This window comes from Corvus brachyrhynchos, unplaced genomic scaffold, assembly GCF_000691975.1.
Source record: "Corvus brachyrhynchos isolate BGI_N302 unplaced genomic scaffold, ASM69197v1 scaffold22, whole genome shotgun sequence".
Taxonomy (NCBI): Eukaryota; Metazoa; Chordata; class Aves; order Passeriformes; family Corvidae; genus Corvus; species Corvus brachyrhynchos.
In genome coordinates, this window is record NW_008238355.1 from 3,117,286 (window position 1) to 3,138,577 (window position 21,292).

A 21,292-nucleotide genomic window follows, 5' to 3' on the forward strand; every position below is an offset into this window, starting at 1 on the left:
CTCCATAGACTTACATCTACTTTCTTCTGGAGATTCAAACTTCTTACAGCTTTCCTTGCCAGATGAAGTGCATGATTGTCGTCCAAAGCATAATGATCTGTTACACCAGATTTTCTGTATATAAATAACAATAGCAATATGGCTAACTTAGGGGAAAAAACAATAAATCAGGCAATGAAAACTTAAAATTTTAAAGCTGCTAAGACCTTGAAAATATAGATGCAACAATTCAGCTCTCTGTGTTTTATTATTAAATTACCTAAAAAAACCCCTATGCCTGACCTTTTCTTCAAAATAGTATATTCAAGTTATCAGACATGAAATAAAATAGCAACTGCAGGAAATAAAAAAATCTAAATGATGATATAAAATATAACAAGCATTGTTCAAATGCACCAAAAATTCATTTCAATTATAAAGAAAAACATGTTTACAAAAACGGCATGAACTGCCCTTCAAAACAATTTTTTATTCACTTCAGCAAACTGAAGTAACAAATAAGCATTTATTATACAGCAATACGTAACTTACTGTGCAGTAATACCTAATTTTTTGTTTATTATTAATTGCAGAGCTTGAAAGTGCATTGATTTTTCTGGTTTGATAACAAGTACTCTTTTACAAAAAGCACAAGCTATTTTGATCTTGCTTGTAGTGAATTCTATGTGGCAGTAAGAAAGATACAGTCTGCAAAATGCATTATCTTTCTCATTAGATATCATTCTATTAACACTCAGTATTAAAACCCTCCACATTATGCATGATGCTGCAGTATACTAGACATGTATTTTAAAGCAGTAAATGAAGGAAGCAATCCTAACTAGAGTAACACAATGTAACTGTGACATTCTAACAATGAAATGATCTGTCAGCACCAGATAATAACACAGAAATAATTTTAAAAATGTAAATACAGCTTAAGAAAGATCTAAAACAAAATACAATAAAATAAGGGAAAGGAAGGGGAAGGGCAAAGGGAAGTCCAAAATATGGAAGAAATTAACTCTGTGAAAATATTTCTTTAAACCTGCAGTGAAGATCTGCCCCTCCAAGATCCTCTGCTGATACCTGTTCACCTGTTGCTGCTTTAACCTACCACAAGAAAAGGAAAATGAGCTTCACAGTTGACACCTGTCTTGCATTAATATTTATACTATCTTAGGTACAGCAATAACGGAGATCTTTGCAAATGCTTCTTCATTAATCATATTTCCCTGTTTACTCTCCCTCAGAGCATCAAAATGTGACAACACAGAATCTTGTCAAAATTACTTTTTTTGTTTGACTTTGCATCCTTACTCTAATGTTAATATGTAGTTTTTATTGACACAGACACTCCCTGCTGTTCTATTTACTGCTGTGTCCCTCATTAATGTGAATATACTTACGCATCCTTTAGATTCATAAACATGCTTTTTCACAAAAATTTTCTCGGCACTTAACATGGAATTTCAAATGGGATATTTCCATGCGTTGTTTCAAGCAAACAATACCCCAGCTGAAACGTAGCATTTTTCAATTTTGTTTTCTCTACACAAACTCTTAATGAGTTTTAACTTACTCATTTTAAATATTGCCATAAAACAACCATTAGAAGTTGTCCATTTTCTAAACCTTCCAGCAAACACACAGTAATTTATTAATAACAATTTTCTTTAAAAGAGTGTAACAGTGGCATGTAACTGTTTGGATCAAGTATGATGCGTCCATAAAAGTACCTGGACTGCAAATCCAAAGCCTAGATCTGTGTAATCTTAGACCTGAAAGGGTAGTTTTAAGAGTGAATGGTCTCCTTCTTAGCACAAAGCAGTATAATTTACTACTGGGGTTAAAAAAAACCCCAGAAGACTTCTTGAGGCATTTGCACTCTACAGTAAGTGCTTTGAAAAGGATTCCTTGAAAGCTAGTGAAACCATTATTCATCATCCACAGAGAGTACAGAGGTAGAGTACAAGCAATGGAAGGGAGAACTATCATTTCCAGACCAGATTTCAGTTTCATGTCTAAAATCAAAGCACACTAATTATATAAATATGTATATATTCTCACACACACACTTCCAAACTGTCAAGTTTGCAAATTTAAGTATAGATATTTCTTCAACAGTAGGAGTTTTGCTTTGAAATTTGAATTACTCATGGAATATGAAGGTGTGGCACACTAATTAATGGAAAGTTTCTGTCAGAGACATAATTAACTTTAGTCTTCATTAAACACTGAACATAAGAACATACTTTTAAAAGAAGTCAGGAAGATTTCTTCACTGAAAGGGTTATGCAGCACTGGAACATGCTGTCCAGGGTAGTGGTTGAGTCACCATCCCTGGAAGTATTTAAATGCATATAGATTTGACATTTAAGGGGCATGGTTTAGTGGCGCATTTGGCAGTGTGAGGTTAATGGCCAGACTCAGTGATCTTTAGGGTGTATTATAACATAAGTGATCCTACCATTTGATTTTATGATTTTATGATTGTATGAATAATTACATAAATCTCTCTTTACACAACCAGTTATACTGTTAACTACTCCAGAACTTGGCACAAAGCTGAATAGCACAATGACTTACATTAGCACAGAAATCCAGAGACTAATTTTAAGATATTTTACAAAAATGGCTTTTTTATTTTTTCCACAGAGATGAAGTTTTCCTTCTCCAAATCACAGTATCGGAGCTGTGGGCTCTGTCTGCCACCATGAGAGATTGCAAAGTTTAACTCCTCTGCTCAACACAGGGTCAGCCAGAGAAGGTTGTTAATGACCATGTAATGACCATGACTTTTGAATATCTCAAGGATGGAGACTCCACAACTCTCTGGACAGAGAGACTAATTATGAGTAACACTAGGGATTTTTCTTTTTTCACTTCCTCAGGATGTTTTGTTTTAGGCAGATAAGCAGTAACATCCAATCCAATTTTCTTCATATAGGAAAGACGTTTTGGAGAACAGAGCTTACACAGTAACGGCTACAATATCTGCTACAGCATGGAATGGCAGTTTCTATGGGAGCCTGAAGTAGTTTTGATGCTTAGAAGAAGGCAAATAGAATATTTTCAGTAAGAGTATCAAAAACTCTACAGAACAGAAAGGCTGACAGTAGAGATAATAAAGTTTGATCTATACACATAAAGATAAGGATCATTACATCTGCAGGTTGCTAAGAAACAAATTAAATTGGAGGATAGCTGTGAAATCTTCCTCTGAAAATGGGGGAAGATTTTAAAACTTTCTAACTTCGTGACATCCTTGCAGTCACCAACTTGCCTAGTCAAGCCTTCCCCCTGAGTTCTGACTTGGGTCACTCTTTTCCAGGTGCCTATCCTGGCAAAAGTCTCATGTGCTACAGATCAGTGACACACATGTATGATCTGAATTGCCTCATGATGTCAAATGATTACCATTCCCAGAGAACAAGAGGCTGGCTCTCTTTTTTCATCTTCCAAGCCAGCTTTCTGGGTTGTACTGGGTATTACATGTCTTACCGAAAACCTTTTGAAAAGGTTTGTACTTGGACGCTCAGGTGTTCCTGCAACCAGGGTAGTTATTCTTAGTTATAGTAACGAACCTACTAAAAGTCTGATGTACAAAGTTCATGTCTTTCACCACACTAATTTTCTTATCTCAAGGAACAGATGTATGAATCACAAAATGTTACTCAACTAATATTATTCTCAGATAGTATCTTCATCCATGTTTACGCAACTTTTCAACAAGAAACTCCAAATATCTAAATTACAGTGATAAATCTACAAAGAATTACTTAATTTTGAGGAGTATTTGTCTTTGTTTACATATAAACAAGCTGAAAAACACTAATACAAGATAAAAAGGAGCAGAAACCTAGGTAAGACATTTGAAACAATTACTGTCAATGAAATTCTAACAACCAAATTCTAATGAGCAGTAAATAAATTAGCCTGACATTACATAGTTGCTTTTCATTACTTTATCTGCTTCTCCTGCTTACTTTGTTCTTCTTATCAACTTGAAAAGGCTCCATCAAAATAATAAATTTCTTCAAACTAAATGCCTTGTTTTATTAAGGTACACAACAAAGTATCCCTGTACTTTCAGATATATGTCCCATGCCCCTGCTTTCCATAGGCCAGTTAAATTCTGAATTTATTTAAGACGTACAAATGTAAGACTTCTTTTTTTTTTCTTTTTTCTTCCTTTTTTTTTTTTACTGCATAAGAATTTAAAACCCATCTATACACTGAACTTTGAAAAAGGCACAAAATGACAAATCCACTTTTACCAACAAGATGATACAGTGGGGAAAAAAATCACTCTAAAGGAAAAGAATGCAATATAAAAATATGCTGTGGAAATGAGAGCAAAGCTATACAAGTAAACACTAAATCACAGTAAAGGATGAGCCCACCATACTTTTAATGAGAGTAACACAATCATGCCTTAGGAACTAGTCAACAAACAAATCTGTCAGTGCCTGTTCTCCCGTAGTTTAATGGGACATGCCACATTTTCCCAGTATCTTAATTGAAGGAAGAGACTTCCAAGAGACTTTGCCTCCTCTGTTACTAGAGGAATCAATGGAGCAGTATCTTCATTAACAATGCTGTTACAAAACAATTTCTCCGTTTCAGCATGCTCAAGTTGGAAGGACTCTTGAGAGACATTTGATGTACGTTTGGCTTTGTCACTGGAAGCACACCTAAAAGTTCCCAAAAGACTGTAACCAAAACAGAGCTATCGTGCTGCCTCAGACCAGTTTGTACAATAAATTTGACAAGCATTTGACTATTTCAAAAGAGCAAGTTTATCCAGCCATGTTTCACCAAGACTTAATAGTTGTGATGAGTGATGCTGTTAGTTCTAGCACTAACATTTATTACTGAAAATACATTTTTTTCTCACAAAGCTTGTGTTAAGTAGAATAATCTTTGTCGGCAAAAGACTGACATTATTGTATTATTATTTGTATTGGTATAGAATTGAGCATACACCAGAACATACAGTTATTTCTAAAATAGTAAACCATATTCAAGCATTCCTTTTGTTGTGCCAAGCTACTGTAATTTTAAAGCTCTCTTATACTGCAGTATTTTGCAGTCACAAATTCCACTATGAGTTCCACAACAAAGCAAGTTTTAATTCACAGGAATTCTTCAGGTCAGTTTCCTTAGAAACAATTTCCTTACAAAGACAGAAAGAAAGACAGAAAGAAAGACAAAGGTGAAAAGACAGAAAGAGAGAAAGACAAAGTACTGTGACAAACTCCATCATAAGTGTGTCTCCTTTGTCAGCAAACTGACATAAAAATATAGCAGACCAGTCCTGCTTCAGATGTTCTTTGATCTTGACTTTGAGATACAATAGAGATGGTTGTGATTTTTTCAAATTTCATGTCAAACCTAGAGAGTACATAACGGAATATAGAAACAATTTTTATAATTTAAATTGTGCACAGCAATCTAAAAGCAGTACTATAAAAACACCTTAACACAGTCCAGTTTATAAATATACACCTCTAATGAACAGAAGAGATTTGACTTAGGATAGAAACATTCAGACATACTTAAAAATACAAACTAATCTACAGAATATCTAGAAATATCTCGCCAAGAAATGTCTCAATTGTTTAAGGTAGACAATTATTGCAGCATGATTTGGGAGGAGTGGGAGGAACGGGGCCATGTCACTAGAAACTTCTGTATCCTTACCAGTGGTGGCCCTCCCAGGAATATTGTTCCCTGTCTGCCAACAATAATACTTTCATCAGCCATTGCAGGTACATATGCTCCTCCTGCTGTACAAGATCCCATGACTACTGCTATCTGTTGGAAAACAAAAAGCACAAGTTAATGAACTGTTCAACCCTTAAAAATAGCAAAGGCACAAGATATTAGGTATTTTAATACAGGTCATTGGACAGCATTGCAAGATTATTTTTGCCTAAGAGAGCAAACATTTTTATGTTTTAGCATTTCTTTAAAAAATAAGGAATCTTCCATTTTCAACAGTCTTTCGAACTATGATCTTCAGACTACCCTGCTGGAAAATTCACGTATGAAGTACCATCAGCTACTTATGTGGTATGCTTGAAGAGACACACATTCTACCATGGAATTTGGTTTTACTGATCAACATTAAAGGTTAAAACATAGAGGTTTCTCCTAGTATTTACACTAAAGTCAGGACTTCAGTTACTGATTATTGGCATAATTTCACCAGTGTTAACATCCTTTTAAGGAAATTTCTCCCATTTCCTAGTATGCTACTTCAGGTCTTCAGTGGATCAACTAATTAATTTTGCCCTTTTGAGGTGTGTTGAGCATCTCATTATGGGCTTCAACAAGAATAATCTCTGCTTCATCCTTTTGCCTAATTTTGAGATGAACACCTATCCAGTGAACATTTTCTACCAGTAATATTTTGGTGATACTTTTATAAAACTGATTTGACCCCAGATATGATGAATACTGTAACTGTAGACAATCATGGAAATGAAGTTTCTCAATTTCTCCTTCACAGGAGCATCTTCAAAGACCCTTTCAAGACACTTGTAGAGCAGAAGAAAAGGAATACTCATATGGAAAAGGCAAACACTTTCTTTCACAACCATACATAAACACAAAAACACCCTAAAAAAACCCTAGGAAACAATGTTATTTAAGGTTAAGTTTGTTTCAAGATATTTCTAAGGATAATTTAGAAGAAGAAAACAGCACATAGAAAAACAAAACTTCCAAATCACATTATGCTTATCTAAAGCAGGAGTAGATGAACTATGTCAATCTGCTATCATCAAATCAAACTGCCTCTTCAGCAAACAGTTTTCAGTATTGCAAACTATATTCAGAGTCACATGATTAATCTACAGTATTCTGTTGTGCATTTAATAAATGACTCCTGGTAAATTAAAAAATAACATAAACCTCTAGAAATGGGAGAAACTTGGGGTAAATATTTCATTTTTTCCTCCAGGATTTGTGCTTTTTTCCTATGCTTAATTTCACCATGCTCACATGTGAAATGTGCCTGCATTTAAACTTTAACTCAGGTGTTAATTTTTTCCAACTGGAATATGTATCTACTGGAAAAAAAAAACCTACCTGTCAAGTTCCCAAATAATGTCCTACATCCTGACTTAATTTTCTAAATTGCTGCAAAGAAATTCTTCATGTGTTCAACAAAAATCAACAGTCCTGAGTGCATATACACTATTTCATATCCGCTGATCCATCACCCATCGTTATCCATGCAGCGTATGAATGTGACAGAGCTCAGGAAGCAGCTAATGAGGAGCTAATCACATCTTTCTGATTCACACCCATATGGGCAACAATATAGTTTAAGCTGTAGTGGGTGTAAAATAAATTAGTCACAGGTAAAAGTGGAGGGGGAAATTAAAAGCACTATCAGCAACCAGAAAATTAAAATGGGAAAAAAAAGCAAGCACTTTAAGGGCCAAACTGAGAAGAACTAATGAACTGATGAACAGACCTTCAGGCAGGCCACAGCACAGAACATCAGGTAGCAAAACTAACAATATCCAGACTCCCATGTCAGAAGAATTGACCAGAGTGGAGATCAGAGAGAGCATAATTTCTTAATTCCATTTTCTAATAAAACATGCTCTCAGACAGGGAAGATGGTTTGATGGTTCTAGCTACCACTATCTGTTAGCACAGGACCAATAACAGATTTACAAAAATAACAGTGCCTCCTTGAAATAATAAAAAAAAAAGATAGATACATCTCCCAAACAAAATGCACCCTTATTACACTCTTTAGATAAAGGAAATACTTCAGTAAAACATTTCTCCCAGTCTTCCACAAATATTTCAAGAAAGTGTCATACTGGGAAAATTTAACTTGCATCAGTGTCATAACAAACAGAAATGTGTTTTAATAAAAGACAAATCTTTCTTACATTTAGTTTTTATGGTATATGAATACAACTACTCCTAATACAACACCATATGGTAACTGAAAGAAAAACAAATTCAACTTTTTAATGCAACTTTACAAATACGTTAAATACGTTTCAAGATATGCTGGAAACATGATCATGACTGTAAGATCAGGCATTTTTAGAAAGGTCCTGCCCAACATCAGCAATTTCAACCTTGCAAGCTGGGTATACATATTCATCTTCAACATAACATCTAAAAATCATTACTCCCATAGCAGATCATGATTGAAGTCTCTAGCAAAAATAAGGTTTTCCAAAAAATCTCCAAAAAAGATAACTCAGCAAAACATCACTCCTTTAAAACTTGCTGTTCCACAAAAACACTAGGTCCAACCTAGACCTATGAGGGAGTCTGCATGATGACCAGCTTACAAACTGTCTTTTTCTCCCATGTATTTTTGTTCTAACTAAACACTGCTTTTCTCTGGAAATCACTACAATTGGTCCACCTCTACTATTGGAAATAACTGCAGAAGGTAAATTATGTCATACTTCCTAAAGAGACCTACTGTGTTGTCGGAATCTTCAGCCTTGGACTTTTAAGGAAGCAATGGATTTCAGGATTCTTTGGAAAAAATGACTGAAGATTTGAACTCTGACTTGCTTCCAAAATGTGCCAAAAAGTTATCAAGGTAACACAGGCCGTTTCCTCAAAAATCCTGCAAAACCAGTATCTGTCATGTAAGGAGTGAGATGGCATACTGTATCCTTGACTGGTCAATCTGCTTCACCCTGAAAGTATTGGCTTCTACTACCTCCTTCCCCCAGAAAAAAAAACGTGTCCAATGCCCCAGTGGAATCTGTTGTGTGAGTGATTGCAATCGTGTCCCCGCAAGCCCCAGGGCAGGAGAATCCAGTGAGAATAGTCTCTCAACGGTTTCATTCGTGGTGAAAAAGAACACTAGACAGTAGTATTATGGTGGGATTCATGTCATAGCACTGCCACAGGCTCTGGTTGTGTGACAGCCCAGCCTCAGACAACGTGAGGTGAAATAACTGCTATGACATATCACTTGGGAGAACCTCAGCGCACACTGCAGGCACCCACAAATTAAACTGTATTCCAGCCCTTTGCCAGGATAACGACTAGCTTTTTCAGGCTTTCAAAGTGTGGTAGAGAACTTCTCTTCTTGAAAATAAATATTGTCATCACAAGTTCCACAGTACGTGCGACCTATGTCTCACTCAGAATAGATTTTGCTGTTCTCATTATATAGAAAACAGAGGTTGGATAATTTTTTAATGTTCTACATTCCTCAGCTCTTACTGTAATCAGCTGTAGATAAATCTGTCAGGATTGTACATATCACAGACCTAAAAGAGAACCTGGGTTTATGATCATAACTTCCTTTTTGCTCTGACCACTTCCAGATGCCAATGAAGAATGCCAGTTTCAAACAACGTCTTTATTCTTTTATTAATTTATTGTTTTATTGGAAGGTTTTATATATTTTCCCCAGTAAACCGAAAGAGTTCTGCAGGATCAAATGAACTTTGCTGTGCCTCAGTGCTAAATGAGGAAGCTGACTGCTCTCCCTTGGGACCAAAAGGAAAAAGACTAGTTCTGAGAACTGGCGCTCAAAACTGGTAGTTTTAAGAAGTTCCTCACAATTTGCCTTTTTTGACTTGTTTTAAGGACTGTTGGTGCAGTCTGTCTCCTTCATGTTAAAAAAGGCACAGTAAGATCTGGAAAAGAAAATGAACTAGGACATCAAAGGTGTGGAACAATGTCCAGGAAGAAGTGCAGAACTTGAATTTTTGGTCTGCAAAAAATAAGGCAGGTACAAGAGGGGGCTACAAAACCATACAAAGAAGTGGGAGTTGACTGAGTAGACAGCAACTCTGTAGGAACTACCCGGTCGTTTGCTTTCCTATAGTGTTCCTTCATCTGCAGGAGGTTATCTTCAAAGACCATGGACTTCTTCACCCTCTGTGGCAGCTTCTCACTGCTAACAATTAGGTCCCTGCTAACAATTCCCTTCAAGTCTTTATCCTGTCACCTGGCTTTCTTTACTCCACTAGGACTGTACATCCTGCCCTTCACTTTCACTGCAGCCATAGTTGCCCATCAGCAATCCTCAGTCATTTCACATTCTTCATGAGTAATAGATCCAGAAGTGCACCTTCCCTAGCACACCACCTGCATCAAAAAAATTATCCCTATGTACTCCTCAGCGAACCATGACACAAAACCACTTCCAAATCCAGGAACTGTGACTAACAGTAATTATATGCATCATTAATGCACTAGAAAATAACCTCATTATTAGAGCAGTTTTATCATAAAGCACATAAGGGTATCAAATGCATTTATCAATATACACATGCCCCTGTTAGTGGAAGGTATGTCTCATTTACTAACCATCATCAGGGGAGTCCTCACCTTTGCAGTGCTGATGCAGAATAATCAACTGTTCCAAGAAATTTCCTAGTGCTTCTCAAATGGCCCTACATACCATGTTCCCAAGTTCATTTCTCTCCTACTCCCAGACAGGAGCAGGTAGGTCAAATCATTAGCATGAACACTAAGAAAGAAGACTGTTTCTTCAAAACTATAATGAATTCTTGTGGACAATTACTGTGTTTACAGTGCTTCCAAGCCCCAGACTGGGCCATCAGGTTAGCACAACACAGTGCTGTCAGGAACAAAACATGGGCACAAGCCTTGAAAAGAGGTAATGGCAGCAAGCATAAAAACTACTTAGTACATTTAATTCTTAGATAAAAGCAAATTACCTGTGGAATTCCTTGTGAGGACATGACTGCTTGATTATAGAAAATACGGCCAAAATGATCTCGATCTGGAAATACTTCTGCTTGCCGAGGTAAATTTGCTCCTCCTGAATCAACTAGAATGAATTAAATTATATTAACATGTTTTGAACAGTGTTATATACTTCTTGGTAAAGTATCTGCATGTTACTTAAAATATACAGCAATTACTAATACTGTATATATTTCTATGAATCTAGGTATAATAGGACCTTCTTTTTGAAAAAATAAAGAAGGAAAATAGTAAACACGCCTCTCCAAAATAACATCCATTATTAACATAATTTTCATGGAAAATAAACTCAGACATGTAAAGGCACAACCATACCTCCCTAAACAAACTTCTAAACTCATCTTGCTGCAAAATATTTAAACTAAAAATGCTTTTAATGTACAATTTAAACTCAACTATTCCATTGCAATTCTGTCACAAGCTCCAGGAACAGGCAGAGCTAACCACCATTGAGTTCAAAAGGTGCTGCCCGTGTACTTTCATACCTTGATTAAACTTCACAAAAACATTAAACTATCTTTATGAAGATTCATTTATTTTGTGCCCTTGCTTCAGGATACACCCTCCAGAGATTACAGGTCTCCAATAGGAGCTATGTGTCTGCTCCCAGTTAATGAAAATACAACCTGTCATGAGAAGTATCCAAAGGATAGGACACTATGAGGAAATGCACAGGGAGGTAAAGCATCCCTGAGAGCTCTGGCTCCAAGTAATTAATTTTTACTTGCAACCACCAGTCTGTATGCACATTCTCATCTTACCTGACTGCAGCCAAAAGAAAATGCCTACACCAGTGACTGACTCAGTGACAAATGGCACCAGGTGTCCATGTGAGAATTAGCACCTAGGCAGTTGTTATCACTGATGAAAAGGCAGTTCAAACAACATGAAAATTACACAGTCAGCACTGTGCTGACCGCCTACGAAGCACTCCCTCTTATCACACAGCCCAAACGAACCGGAACAAGCCCAAGTACAAAAACTGCAAAGGTAAAATAACTCACCAGGTATGAATGACAGTGTACATTCAAGGACTATACATCTCAAAGATGGAATAAAACTCTGAACTTTTATTTCAAAAGCATAGCAGTGTCCCACAGTTCCTCATTCCATAAGATCTTAAAACAGTAGAATCACCCACAGTTGCTCACTGATAACTCATTAAAAAATAAGAGTTCTCTAAACAGACAGAATTTGCTGATAATTCAGACCAAAAAAAATCGTAACAGTTGTTTTGCAAAGAGCAAAGCTAAGTTTCTTCTGGTTTTTTAACATGTAAGATAAAATATAGCCTGCCCTTCCCTCCAGGACTCTTTCTATGGCAGTCCCACAAAATCTACACCCACACTGTCCCTGCATCCACCTCACCAACAGTTTCAAGTTCCCACTTCTCCTAACCCTTCTGTTGGTATTATTCACGTGATTGGCCTACCAGCAGGGCAAGAAACTTCAAACATTTGTACTGGCCAGGACCTGTATTTATGCGGACTATTTAACTAGTACAAGCATCCAGACTGGCAAACCAATGAATGCCCCTCAGCTGATACTTAAGTTCCTAAACTAAGCTGAACAGACAAGAAATAACCTGCCCTATTTCTTAAAATGGGAGTAGAAAGCCTTTCTCCTCTGATGCTGACATACACAACACCCACAGGAATATAAACTTTCTTACAACTCTCTGTCAAATCTGACTGAAACTGGCTAATAGGTTCAAAAGTCATTATACTGGGAATTCAGGCTGAAAGGAAGACACTGGCAGAAACCTCTTGTATTTGTATAAAACCAGGCTAAGAAAACTACCAGTCATATATTACAGATACCTGTCACTCTGTTCTTCATCTTTTATAATAAAAGTATATGTAAGTAAAACTTACATGAAGATTTGGCCAAATACGGATCTAGACTAAATAGACTGAAGTTAATAGACTAAACTCAAAATGTAAAATAAAATACAACTAAATTTCTGCTTCAGAAAAATTAATCCCAAATCCTAAAAATATATTGATCCAAACTATTACTGACAACTTTGGCACTCTTATTATTTTTATTTCCTTGGGATGTTTTCTCATACAGATACATCCTCCATCAGAACGTACTTTTTTTTTCTAAAATGTAATTTGAATTGACCAGATGAAAGTACCAGAAAGATTGCTCATCCATGACAGAAAGAAGTGATACAGTGTTAACAGCTGCAACTGTATTTTTTGAACCCACCCCTACAGCAGTACAGTAGATAGTGCTGAGAACCTGTACACACCCTCCAGTTAAGGTGTGCCACCAATCTGTAGAGATAATACAGTATTAATGAAAATGTATGTGAATAGGTGTGCTTTAAATACATTCCTGGTTAGTCCGATCTGTGGACACATGAGCTGCCCTTCACACAGGACCTTGGTTATTTCTGCAATGGGACTTACCCAAATAAAGGCAAGGGAGATGATTTTGCATTGCAATTTCTTGAGCACGTAAATGTTTCTTAACAGTGATGGGATAATAGGTACCACCTTTGACAGTTGCATCATTAGCAACAATCAAGCATTCCACCCTAAAAATAAAACAAGTTTATGAGAGAGAAAACCATTTCTGATGAATAAGTATGAGCTGCAACATGCCAAGGACTCCTGAAGCCCTGATGTTCTACGAGAGCTCTTCTCACCTGCACTCCCTCAAGTGTACACTGTAACAGCAGCCTGAGCACTACAATGTCCTGTCCATTATTTTAGGGAGTAAAATAATGCTATATAGCACCACAATTAATTTCAAGAATAGTCTTGGAGGTATTTTGAGTAAGCAAAACTAATTTTCAGTTTAAACTGAGTTTAAGAAATTTGAGTTTAAAATACCACCCTATTCTTTGAAAATTGCTGTCCAGATACACTGATCTCCTTCCTTCACCAGACACCAGAAATTCCATGTGTGTTTTGTTTAGTTAGTGCGATACACTAATTAATAAAACCCCAACAAACAAAAAAAATCAAAACCAAAAAACTCACTTCCTCTTAGCTATGACTAAACAAATTGAGATACTAACTTCATTGATTTTTTGAGTGTCAGAAATGAAACACTAAAAACGCTAACAGGCATTTTTAACTGGAAACCAAATAAAATGACACCTTCTTCCTTTTCATATCATTAGTAATGAGATGACTAGAATCTCTCACCCAGATACTCGTCCAATGCCTGTGATAATGCCTCCTGCAGGTACCTCTTCATTACCATACAACTGGTAACCAGCAAACTGGGAAAACTCCAAGAATGGAGACCTGAATGACAAATGAAACAAAACTGTAAAAAATTACTGACTATATCTGCCACTGAATCTCACTTAAAAGGTTAAATCTAGGAAAAAAAAAATTTTAGGAGAGAAGTATTTCAGAGAATGCTTCTGTAAAATTTCAGTGATGTTATTTGCCAGTCTTTACGGAAGCTAAAGAGAAAAGAAGCCTGTTGCAATATTAACCCGCAAAAGACAACCTGAAATGTTTAAAAAAAAAAGGAAGTACTTACCCAGGATCAATAAGTTTGTCAATTCTCTCTCTGGGTAACAGCTTTCCTCTTGATGTGTGAAGCTTCCGAGCTTTTTCTCCACCTCCTGTGATACAACAGTAAATTGTCACATTTTCTATGGATGCAGGTAAGATAAATCACCTGCTATATTAAAACTTAGAATGGAAACACTGATGAGTTCCCAGTTTTTGAAGTATGGACCTTAATAATAAATTTAATAAATAATAGTTTCCACTTCAAACAGATTTCAGGTATTGATAAAAATGCTTGGTTTTTAGAACCTATTTTATTTCCCCCCTCATTTTTTACAGTTAGTCTTCAGGTAAAGATTTTAATAAACATAGTTGTCTGAAACTTTCCCCCACTGCTTGGCAACAAACATAAGGGGAGAAACCACAAATACATAGAAAGCACAGCTGTAGAAATACAGGAAATACTGGTCCCTAGAACTGATTCAGAAGAGCCATGCTGTATGCAATCCTGAATGACTCAGCACCATCGCATTAATTACCTTAGATCATGCCATAACTATAACCAGAATTCAGACACACAGCATTTAATATCAAGTTTATATTTGTTTCATTTCAACCCTTCACTAAAGGTCATCCTAAATCATATCTTCTGCTCTCTAGAGCTTTGTATCATTCAATACTTCAAGATTTGTTGACATGCCTCAGCCACCTGTAACAATAGCTTATACAAAAATTGTCTCTCTGTGTAGACAGATCACTGATCCACCTCATCGCTCTAAAATTGTCTCCCTGTCCAAATTAAAGAAGGTGCTGTTTTGCTAACATTTCTCCTGAGACTCCAGGATTTCTCTGTCAGCTAGGCATCACTGAAACAGAGCTTCTAAGCCTACCTTTGAATTCCTTTCTCCCACCTCCTTCCTTCATCACTACACACATCATTTCCTACCTGTTAGGCATGCCAGAAAGCCCACAATTTATTTTCAGTTCAGCCAGTTCATTAGGTCTATATATCCAGCCTAAGCCCAAACCTAACTTCTGTAGAAGTTTCTCAAGAAACAACCTCTCATATCCACCCACAGATACTACTCCCATCCATGTTCTCAACATCCCACATAACTACATTTTCTCTGACCTCTGGAGTCTTTCACTTACACTGAGTGATGCTGCAAAAATAATTTCCATCCTGTGACTTTTGTCATCTTTGTGCTCCTCCTCTTCACACACTAATCATAAATGCTTGCTTCCCAGGCCCTGTAGCCATTCTACTGAACATTGCTCTTCCAACATCAAGACACTCTACCCTGCACTAATCTCCATTCTGTAGACTGAGAAGCAGTGTCCTTGACGATGAAACAAACCTGGCGGCATTTAATTAGAAATCTCTTCTTAATTTCTGCTTTACAACAATGCCTACACCACTGTGACTGCAATGTGCAAGGATCAGTCATGGGGATTAAATGTATCTCACATGCTTCTTGTGCTTCCTATCAGAAAACCATCTGTTGTAAAGGGGCAGGAAACACTTCCTGTTGCAAAGCTGGGGATTACTCAGTAGAGTGGGACATGGGTTCACAAAAACCCTACACACTGAAGTAATAGCTAACATATGAAGCATTCATTACAAAGACCTCAAACAAAATCTCATCCTCTGACAGACAGCTTTTACAGCGAAATCGAAAGATGCTGCACATACCCTTCAGAAGCATTCAACATAGATACCTAATTCTTCTCATATACTTAAATAATAGGTAAAGCAATTTCAATCAATGCCACTCAAAACTGTACATTAACATCCTAGTAGAGCTTGCAAAGATGAAGGAAAAACAAGCACTATGGTCTTGTCCTGTCATTGTGTAACAAGCAGGAACAGGCAAGCGAGCAGCAATGAAGAAGGCCATGATCATTAGTTCATGAGCTACGCATCATTAGTTCATGAATTGCTTAACAGTCTCTACACCATAAAAGACAGAGGCAGTCCACGGGTTTTAACATCAGGAAACTCCAGAAATCTGTTTCACAGCAAGCAAGAAAAAGCACCGAGCACAAAATCTTAACTGCGCTCTGTTCCAAAGTTGTAGAAGAAATTGCATTATATAAGAAACAGTGTGTAAAATGAGGAAACCAGTATCATGATAGTCACAAGAAGGTGAGAATTAAAGCTGCTCAGCCTCTGGCAGCATAATTAAGCATTTATTAAATGTTTTCCTTTTATTGTCTCCATTAACTGTGGTCAACTGCAATTCATTCGGGTCGTCTTACAAGTCAAAAAGAAGAAACACAGATTGCAAGCTTTTAAACTACTACATACCTGCTTTCTCTTTGCCAACACAACCACAGCTAGGAACTTGGAAAAGATCCACCAACAAAAAGGGGGCAAAGGAGAATCCCCATCCTTTATTGGATGTATGGGGAAACATAGTGACAGAGGATGAGGAAAAGTACTTAATACCTTCTTTGATTCAGTCTTTAACTGGATATGCAGCTCACTGAGAAGACAGGGACAGGAAGCAAACTGAAGCCCCCATAAACCAAGGGGAACTGGTTAGTGACCTACTATACCACTTAGACCCACACAAATTTATGGGGGGAGATGTGATCCACCCAAGGGCAGTGAGGGTGATTTACCAAAATATGAGTATCGATCTAGTATTGATATCCAACTGAGATGGACAAAAACTCTCTCACAGTTTAACGTTAGAAAGTGCATGTTTATTGGCGCCAGACAGCTGCGTGGAATAGCTTCCTAACATGCAGTGTCAAAGTATGGACGGTTACAGAGTCCATTTATCCACAAAAGTTATGAATATCCAAAATACAAATATATATTTATAACAATGACCCCTCCTATTCTCTGCTTCATATGGAAATCAGCGTAGTATAGTTTCTAAATTTGGTCAGTGGTCATTATTAATTGAGGAGTGGTCTTGAAGATGAAGGAATAATACTCTTCCTCACTTGAGCTTTCCACCTCTCTGGGTTTTGACAATACAAATAGCCTCTTGGGGAACACCCAGTTTCTTCCTTACAACTTCTGAATAGCATCCAGATGGGAAAAATCAGCAACTGTTTTAAATTTCTTTAGATCTATCTATCAATGTTTCCTGGTTCTCGTTATAAACACAGCTAAGCAAATATAGAAAGACAGTTAATTAATTATCTGCAACTTAAAAGCTTGTTTCTAACTTAACTCTTATTAACTCTTAATTAGTCTCAGGTGGACCTACACCTTCACCTTCCTCTAACTAACTCTAGCAAAACTTATCTTTAACTAAAATCTTAGAATCTTAATGTTTCCTTCAAAATCTGTGTTTCAAGGGAACTGGTGGAAGAGCTCACAGAGGCACTTTGCATCATTTACCAGCAGTCCTGGCTAACCTGGGGTCCCAGGTGACTGGAGGCTGGCCAGTGTCCCTGCTTGACCAACCTGATCTCCTTCTGCAACAGCATGACTCACTTAGTGGATGAGGGAAAAGCTGTGAATGTTGTCTATGTGAACTTTGGCAAAGCCTTTGACACTGTCTCCCACAGCTTTCTCCTGGAGAAACTGGCTGTTCATGGCTTGGATGGGTGCACTCTTGGCTGGGTAAAACGTCGCATCTGGACAGCTGGGCCCAGAGAGTGGAGGTGGCTGGAGTTACATCCAGCTCATGGCTGGCCACTAGTGGGGTTCCCCAGGGCTTGATTTTGGGGCCCATCCTGTTTAGTAAGTCTAACAACAATCTGGACAAGAGGATCAAGTGCACCCTCAGTAAATTCACTGATGACAGCAAGCTGTGTGGGAGTGTTGATCTGCTGAAGGGCAGAAAGGCTCTGCAGAAAATCTAGACTACCATACTTACCTAATCTGATTTTTTCTGCTTGTTCTTGTAGTTCAGTTACCAGTGCTTTCATTCGTTCATAGTTTTCCTAAGTGGGGAACGAAACAGAATTTTAAATTCAACCAAGAGTGACTATATTAATTTTTATTAAACAAATGTAAAAAGTACAAGACTAATTTCTCTTCAAAATCTAATTTTACCTTACTATATACTATCTCTGTATTGTCTTTAAAGTAGTAACATTTCTAGCTCTGCACTGGCTTTCCTCAAGCATCGCAAAGCATTTAATAAAAAGGCTTCATAAAAATTCTTATTGTGTCAGGATAGCAAAAGACTAATTCTGAATTTAATAAACTAAAATAGAACTATTCACTACAAAGCTGAAGTGTTGTTTCTCAGATTTTGTTTATTTTTGGCATAGTTTTGTTTGCCTTTTAAATCTAATCTTGTAAAAAACGCAGATTCAAATTAAGTGCTCTTATGACTTCAATCAAAGGATGAATGACCTAAGTCAAATAGATTTTGGTAAACACTTTTTAGATTCTTGCTGTTTAAGTTGAACAAAAAGATACAGCAAAAGTTGATTTTGTTTTGTCTTGGTTTTGGGGTTTTTTTGGGGTTTTGTTGCTTTGGTTTGGGTTTTTTTTGCTGGGCTTCTTGCCATTATACCTCTAGAAAAACAAAGACTCATATTCTGATACGAGTGAATCAGTACTGAGCTCACCATTTTTATCAGAATTATACAAAACTCTGCACGCACATTACAGCAGGTTGGGGTTTTTTTTCAATTTCTTAGGAATTGAAAGGTATTAGTCAAACATAATTTGTTGGGAGTTTTTTTTGCAGACACATGAAGAAGTTTTACCTTTTTGAAAAGTGCAACTGCCATAAAAGAACATGCTGCACATCAAGGTCTTATTGCCTTGTCTAAATCTCATTTATATGACATTTGAGTCTACTTCGACAGAAAAAAACAGCTGGTAACTCTATGTTCATACATACTTGAACACTCAGACCTAAGGTTTCTCTTAAGAAGAAACTGCAAATGTTGCAGTTGAGTTTGTTCACTTAGGCACTGAAAGGCAAAGATGCAAGCAGAAAGAAAATTAGAATGTGTAGAGGCAGCTCACATTTGCTTTGGGTGCGTAGTAACTTTCAAAAGACTGCATTTTTCTGCCTCTGTAATTGCTACAAATAGATTAAAGACGCTCTCTTGAAAGGTAAAAACGTACCCTATAATTCCATACTTTTAAAAGTCTGCAGTTTTCACAACAGCCAGTATTACTCTGTATCAGTGTTCAGCTTGTCTGGCTGGTTCATATTGCACCATTACACATCAAAAATTTTCCCTGTTTCTCCTTGTTCAGTCAGTCTGTTTCCTCTAAATACACTCACCTTTTGGACACAGTACTGAGCTTAAAAACTCACCTTTAACATGGGAAAAAAATAAAAAAGCAGCTAAAAAGGCAGAGGATATTAATAGAGAAATAGTAGTCACAATCATAGGCTTCTTCTTTAGATTCTGATGTACTGTAGCTACTTTAGCTACTCTACATGAAAAATATGAAAGGACTTTTTAGATAAACTATAAAAAATACTGTACACAAGCACCTGAGTTTCTTAAATTCACTTAACTTCTATCATGATCTTTCACGCCTTAAACCAGAATACAACACCATTACACTCTACTAAACAGAAGTAAGGATGTTTTGAAATAATTCTGAATATGCACAGAAAAGACTAGTCTCAGAAACAAATGTGCTAGTTCTACCATGCATTTGTGGGCTCTTCATTATTGTCATTAAATAATGACAAAAAGGCCAGTGAACTGGCACCAAGTTCTTTCTGGAAACTGGTCCTTGCACCAGCAAGGTGTGTAAAATTGTGCAGTTAATATGTGGGTTTCTACAAATTTTAAAGCAAAATTCAGAGGCAAAACCTACATACTAATCCTGCAGTTACTGCACAAGCTAAATGAATTACTGCTACATCACCAAAGTGGATGTAAGAGCTAGTCCCTAGAATCTTCAAATAGACTTTCTTTCGTTTTCCAGAATTTAGACTCACTCACTTTTAAATTACCTTTCTGCCTACCTGGTTTGAGAAACAGTTTACATTATAAAGGCCAGCCTGCCTAGTTGAATTCACAGCCAGAAAAGTAAACATTGACCAAAGAAGGCAAGACCTTCATCACGTATCATAATGTCTTCTTGTGTTTGCACTATTATTCCCTGTATTATTTTATTTCAGACAGTTAAGTGCCACAAAGCAGGGACCTCAGCTCCTTCTGTCTGTAAAGCAGTACTTGCACTTGGAGTGTTGTTCCATAATTTTTTTTTTTTACCAAATACTAACACTATTAGCTATTTTACCAAGCCTTGCTTTTCTTTTGAGGTTGAAAGGTACCCAGACACAACTGCGAATCTGCGGAGAGCTTATATGAGTGAACACCTTTATTAAAATACTACCTTTTTTGGTACACAAAATATGAACGTGTACACATATATACACACATGTCACATACACAAGCTCTGCACGTGTGTATATATATATATATATACACACATATATACACACACACACACACACATACAGACAAATACTAAAATTTCACAGAAGCTTCAGTCACCTAATTTGTCCAAAATTTTGTTTCTGCAAAACAAAGCACAGAACCCTACACAGAACCAAGGGACCTATCTCAGTAAGAATATATGCTGCTGCTTCACGTGCTGTTTGATATTTTACGTGAACAAATATGAAAACAAACGTTTACCCTCCTATGCCCTTGATCCACACCTAAAGCCATGTTTTTCTCAGCTTGTTAACACGATTTTTTTAATATGATGACGTTAACAATGCCCCAATTAAATTAAATCAATTTACACCAGATGGAAGTACTGCTCTCTCTTCGTAAAGACAACTGGAATTACACCTAGCTCTCCTCCTCAAAAGATGATGTTTTTGGAGGCATGCCCATGACTCTGTACAGCTATGCCACCTGTTTTCAACTCGGGAATCAATTTGCAAACACAAGGAAACATCCAACTTTGAAATCATCAGGCTCCATCTTCCACCGCCTACGAACCCCGCCTCCACCTCATTAGCACGGTATCGATCAGCTTCAAATGCAGCAGGAAGAGGCATCCTTAGAAGTGCAAAAATATCCGTGACGATGCAGACTACGCACCAACCCCCGTTGTTTTCACAGGGCATCTGTAGGCCCAGCTCGCACAAATGGGCAGGACCGGGCGCTCGGCGAGCGGGGCCAGG

General features: G+C 37.1%; 1 protein-coding gene across 1 annotated transcript in view; it reads right to left on the minus strand.

Moving 5' to 3' along the window:
• The window catches only part of MCCC2 (methylcrotonoyl-CoA carboxylase 2), a 33,381-nt gene extending 15,235 nt beyond the window's left edge, over positions 1-18,146 (minus strand). Inside the window, exons 1-8 of the mRNA XM_008634534.2 lie at positions 18,044-18,146; positions 14,233-14,317; positions 13,887-13,988; positions 13,143-13,270; positions 10,677-10,789; positions 5,686-5,799; positions 1,028-1,092; positions 15-114 (exon numbers count right to left, since the gene is read on the minus strand). Coding sequence (XP_008632756.1) covers positions 15-114; positions 1,028-1,092; positions 5,686-5,799; positions 10,677-10,789; positions 13,143-13,270; positions 13,887-13,988; positions 14,233-14,317; positions 18,044-18,095 — 759 coding nt within the window. The 5' untranslated portion in view covers positions 18,096-18,146. The remainder of the gene's footprint in view (positions 1-14; positions 115-1,027; positions 1,093-5,685; positions 5,800-10,676; positions 10,790-13,142; positions 13,271-13,886; positions 13,989-14,232; positions 14,318-18,043) is intronic.
• Positions 18,147-21,292: the final 3,146 nt, after the last annotated feature.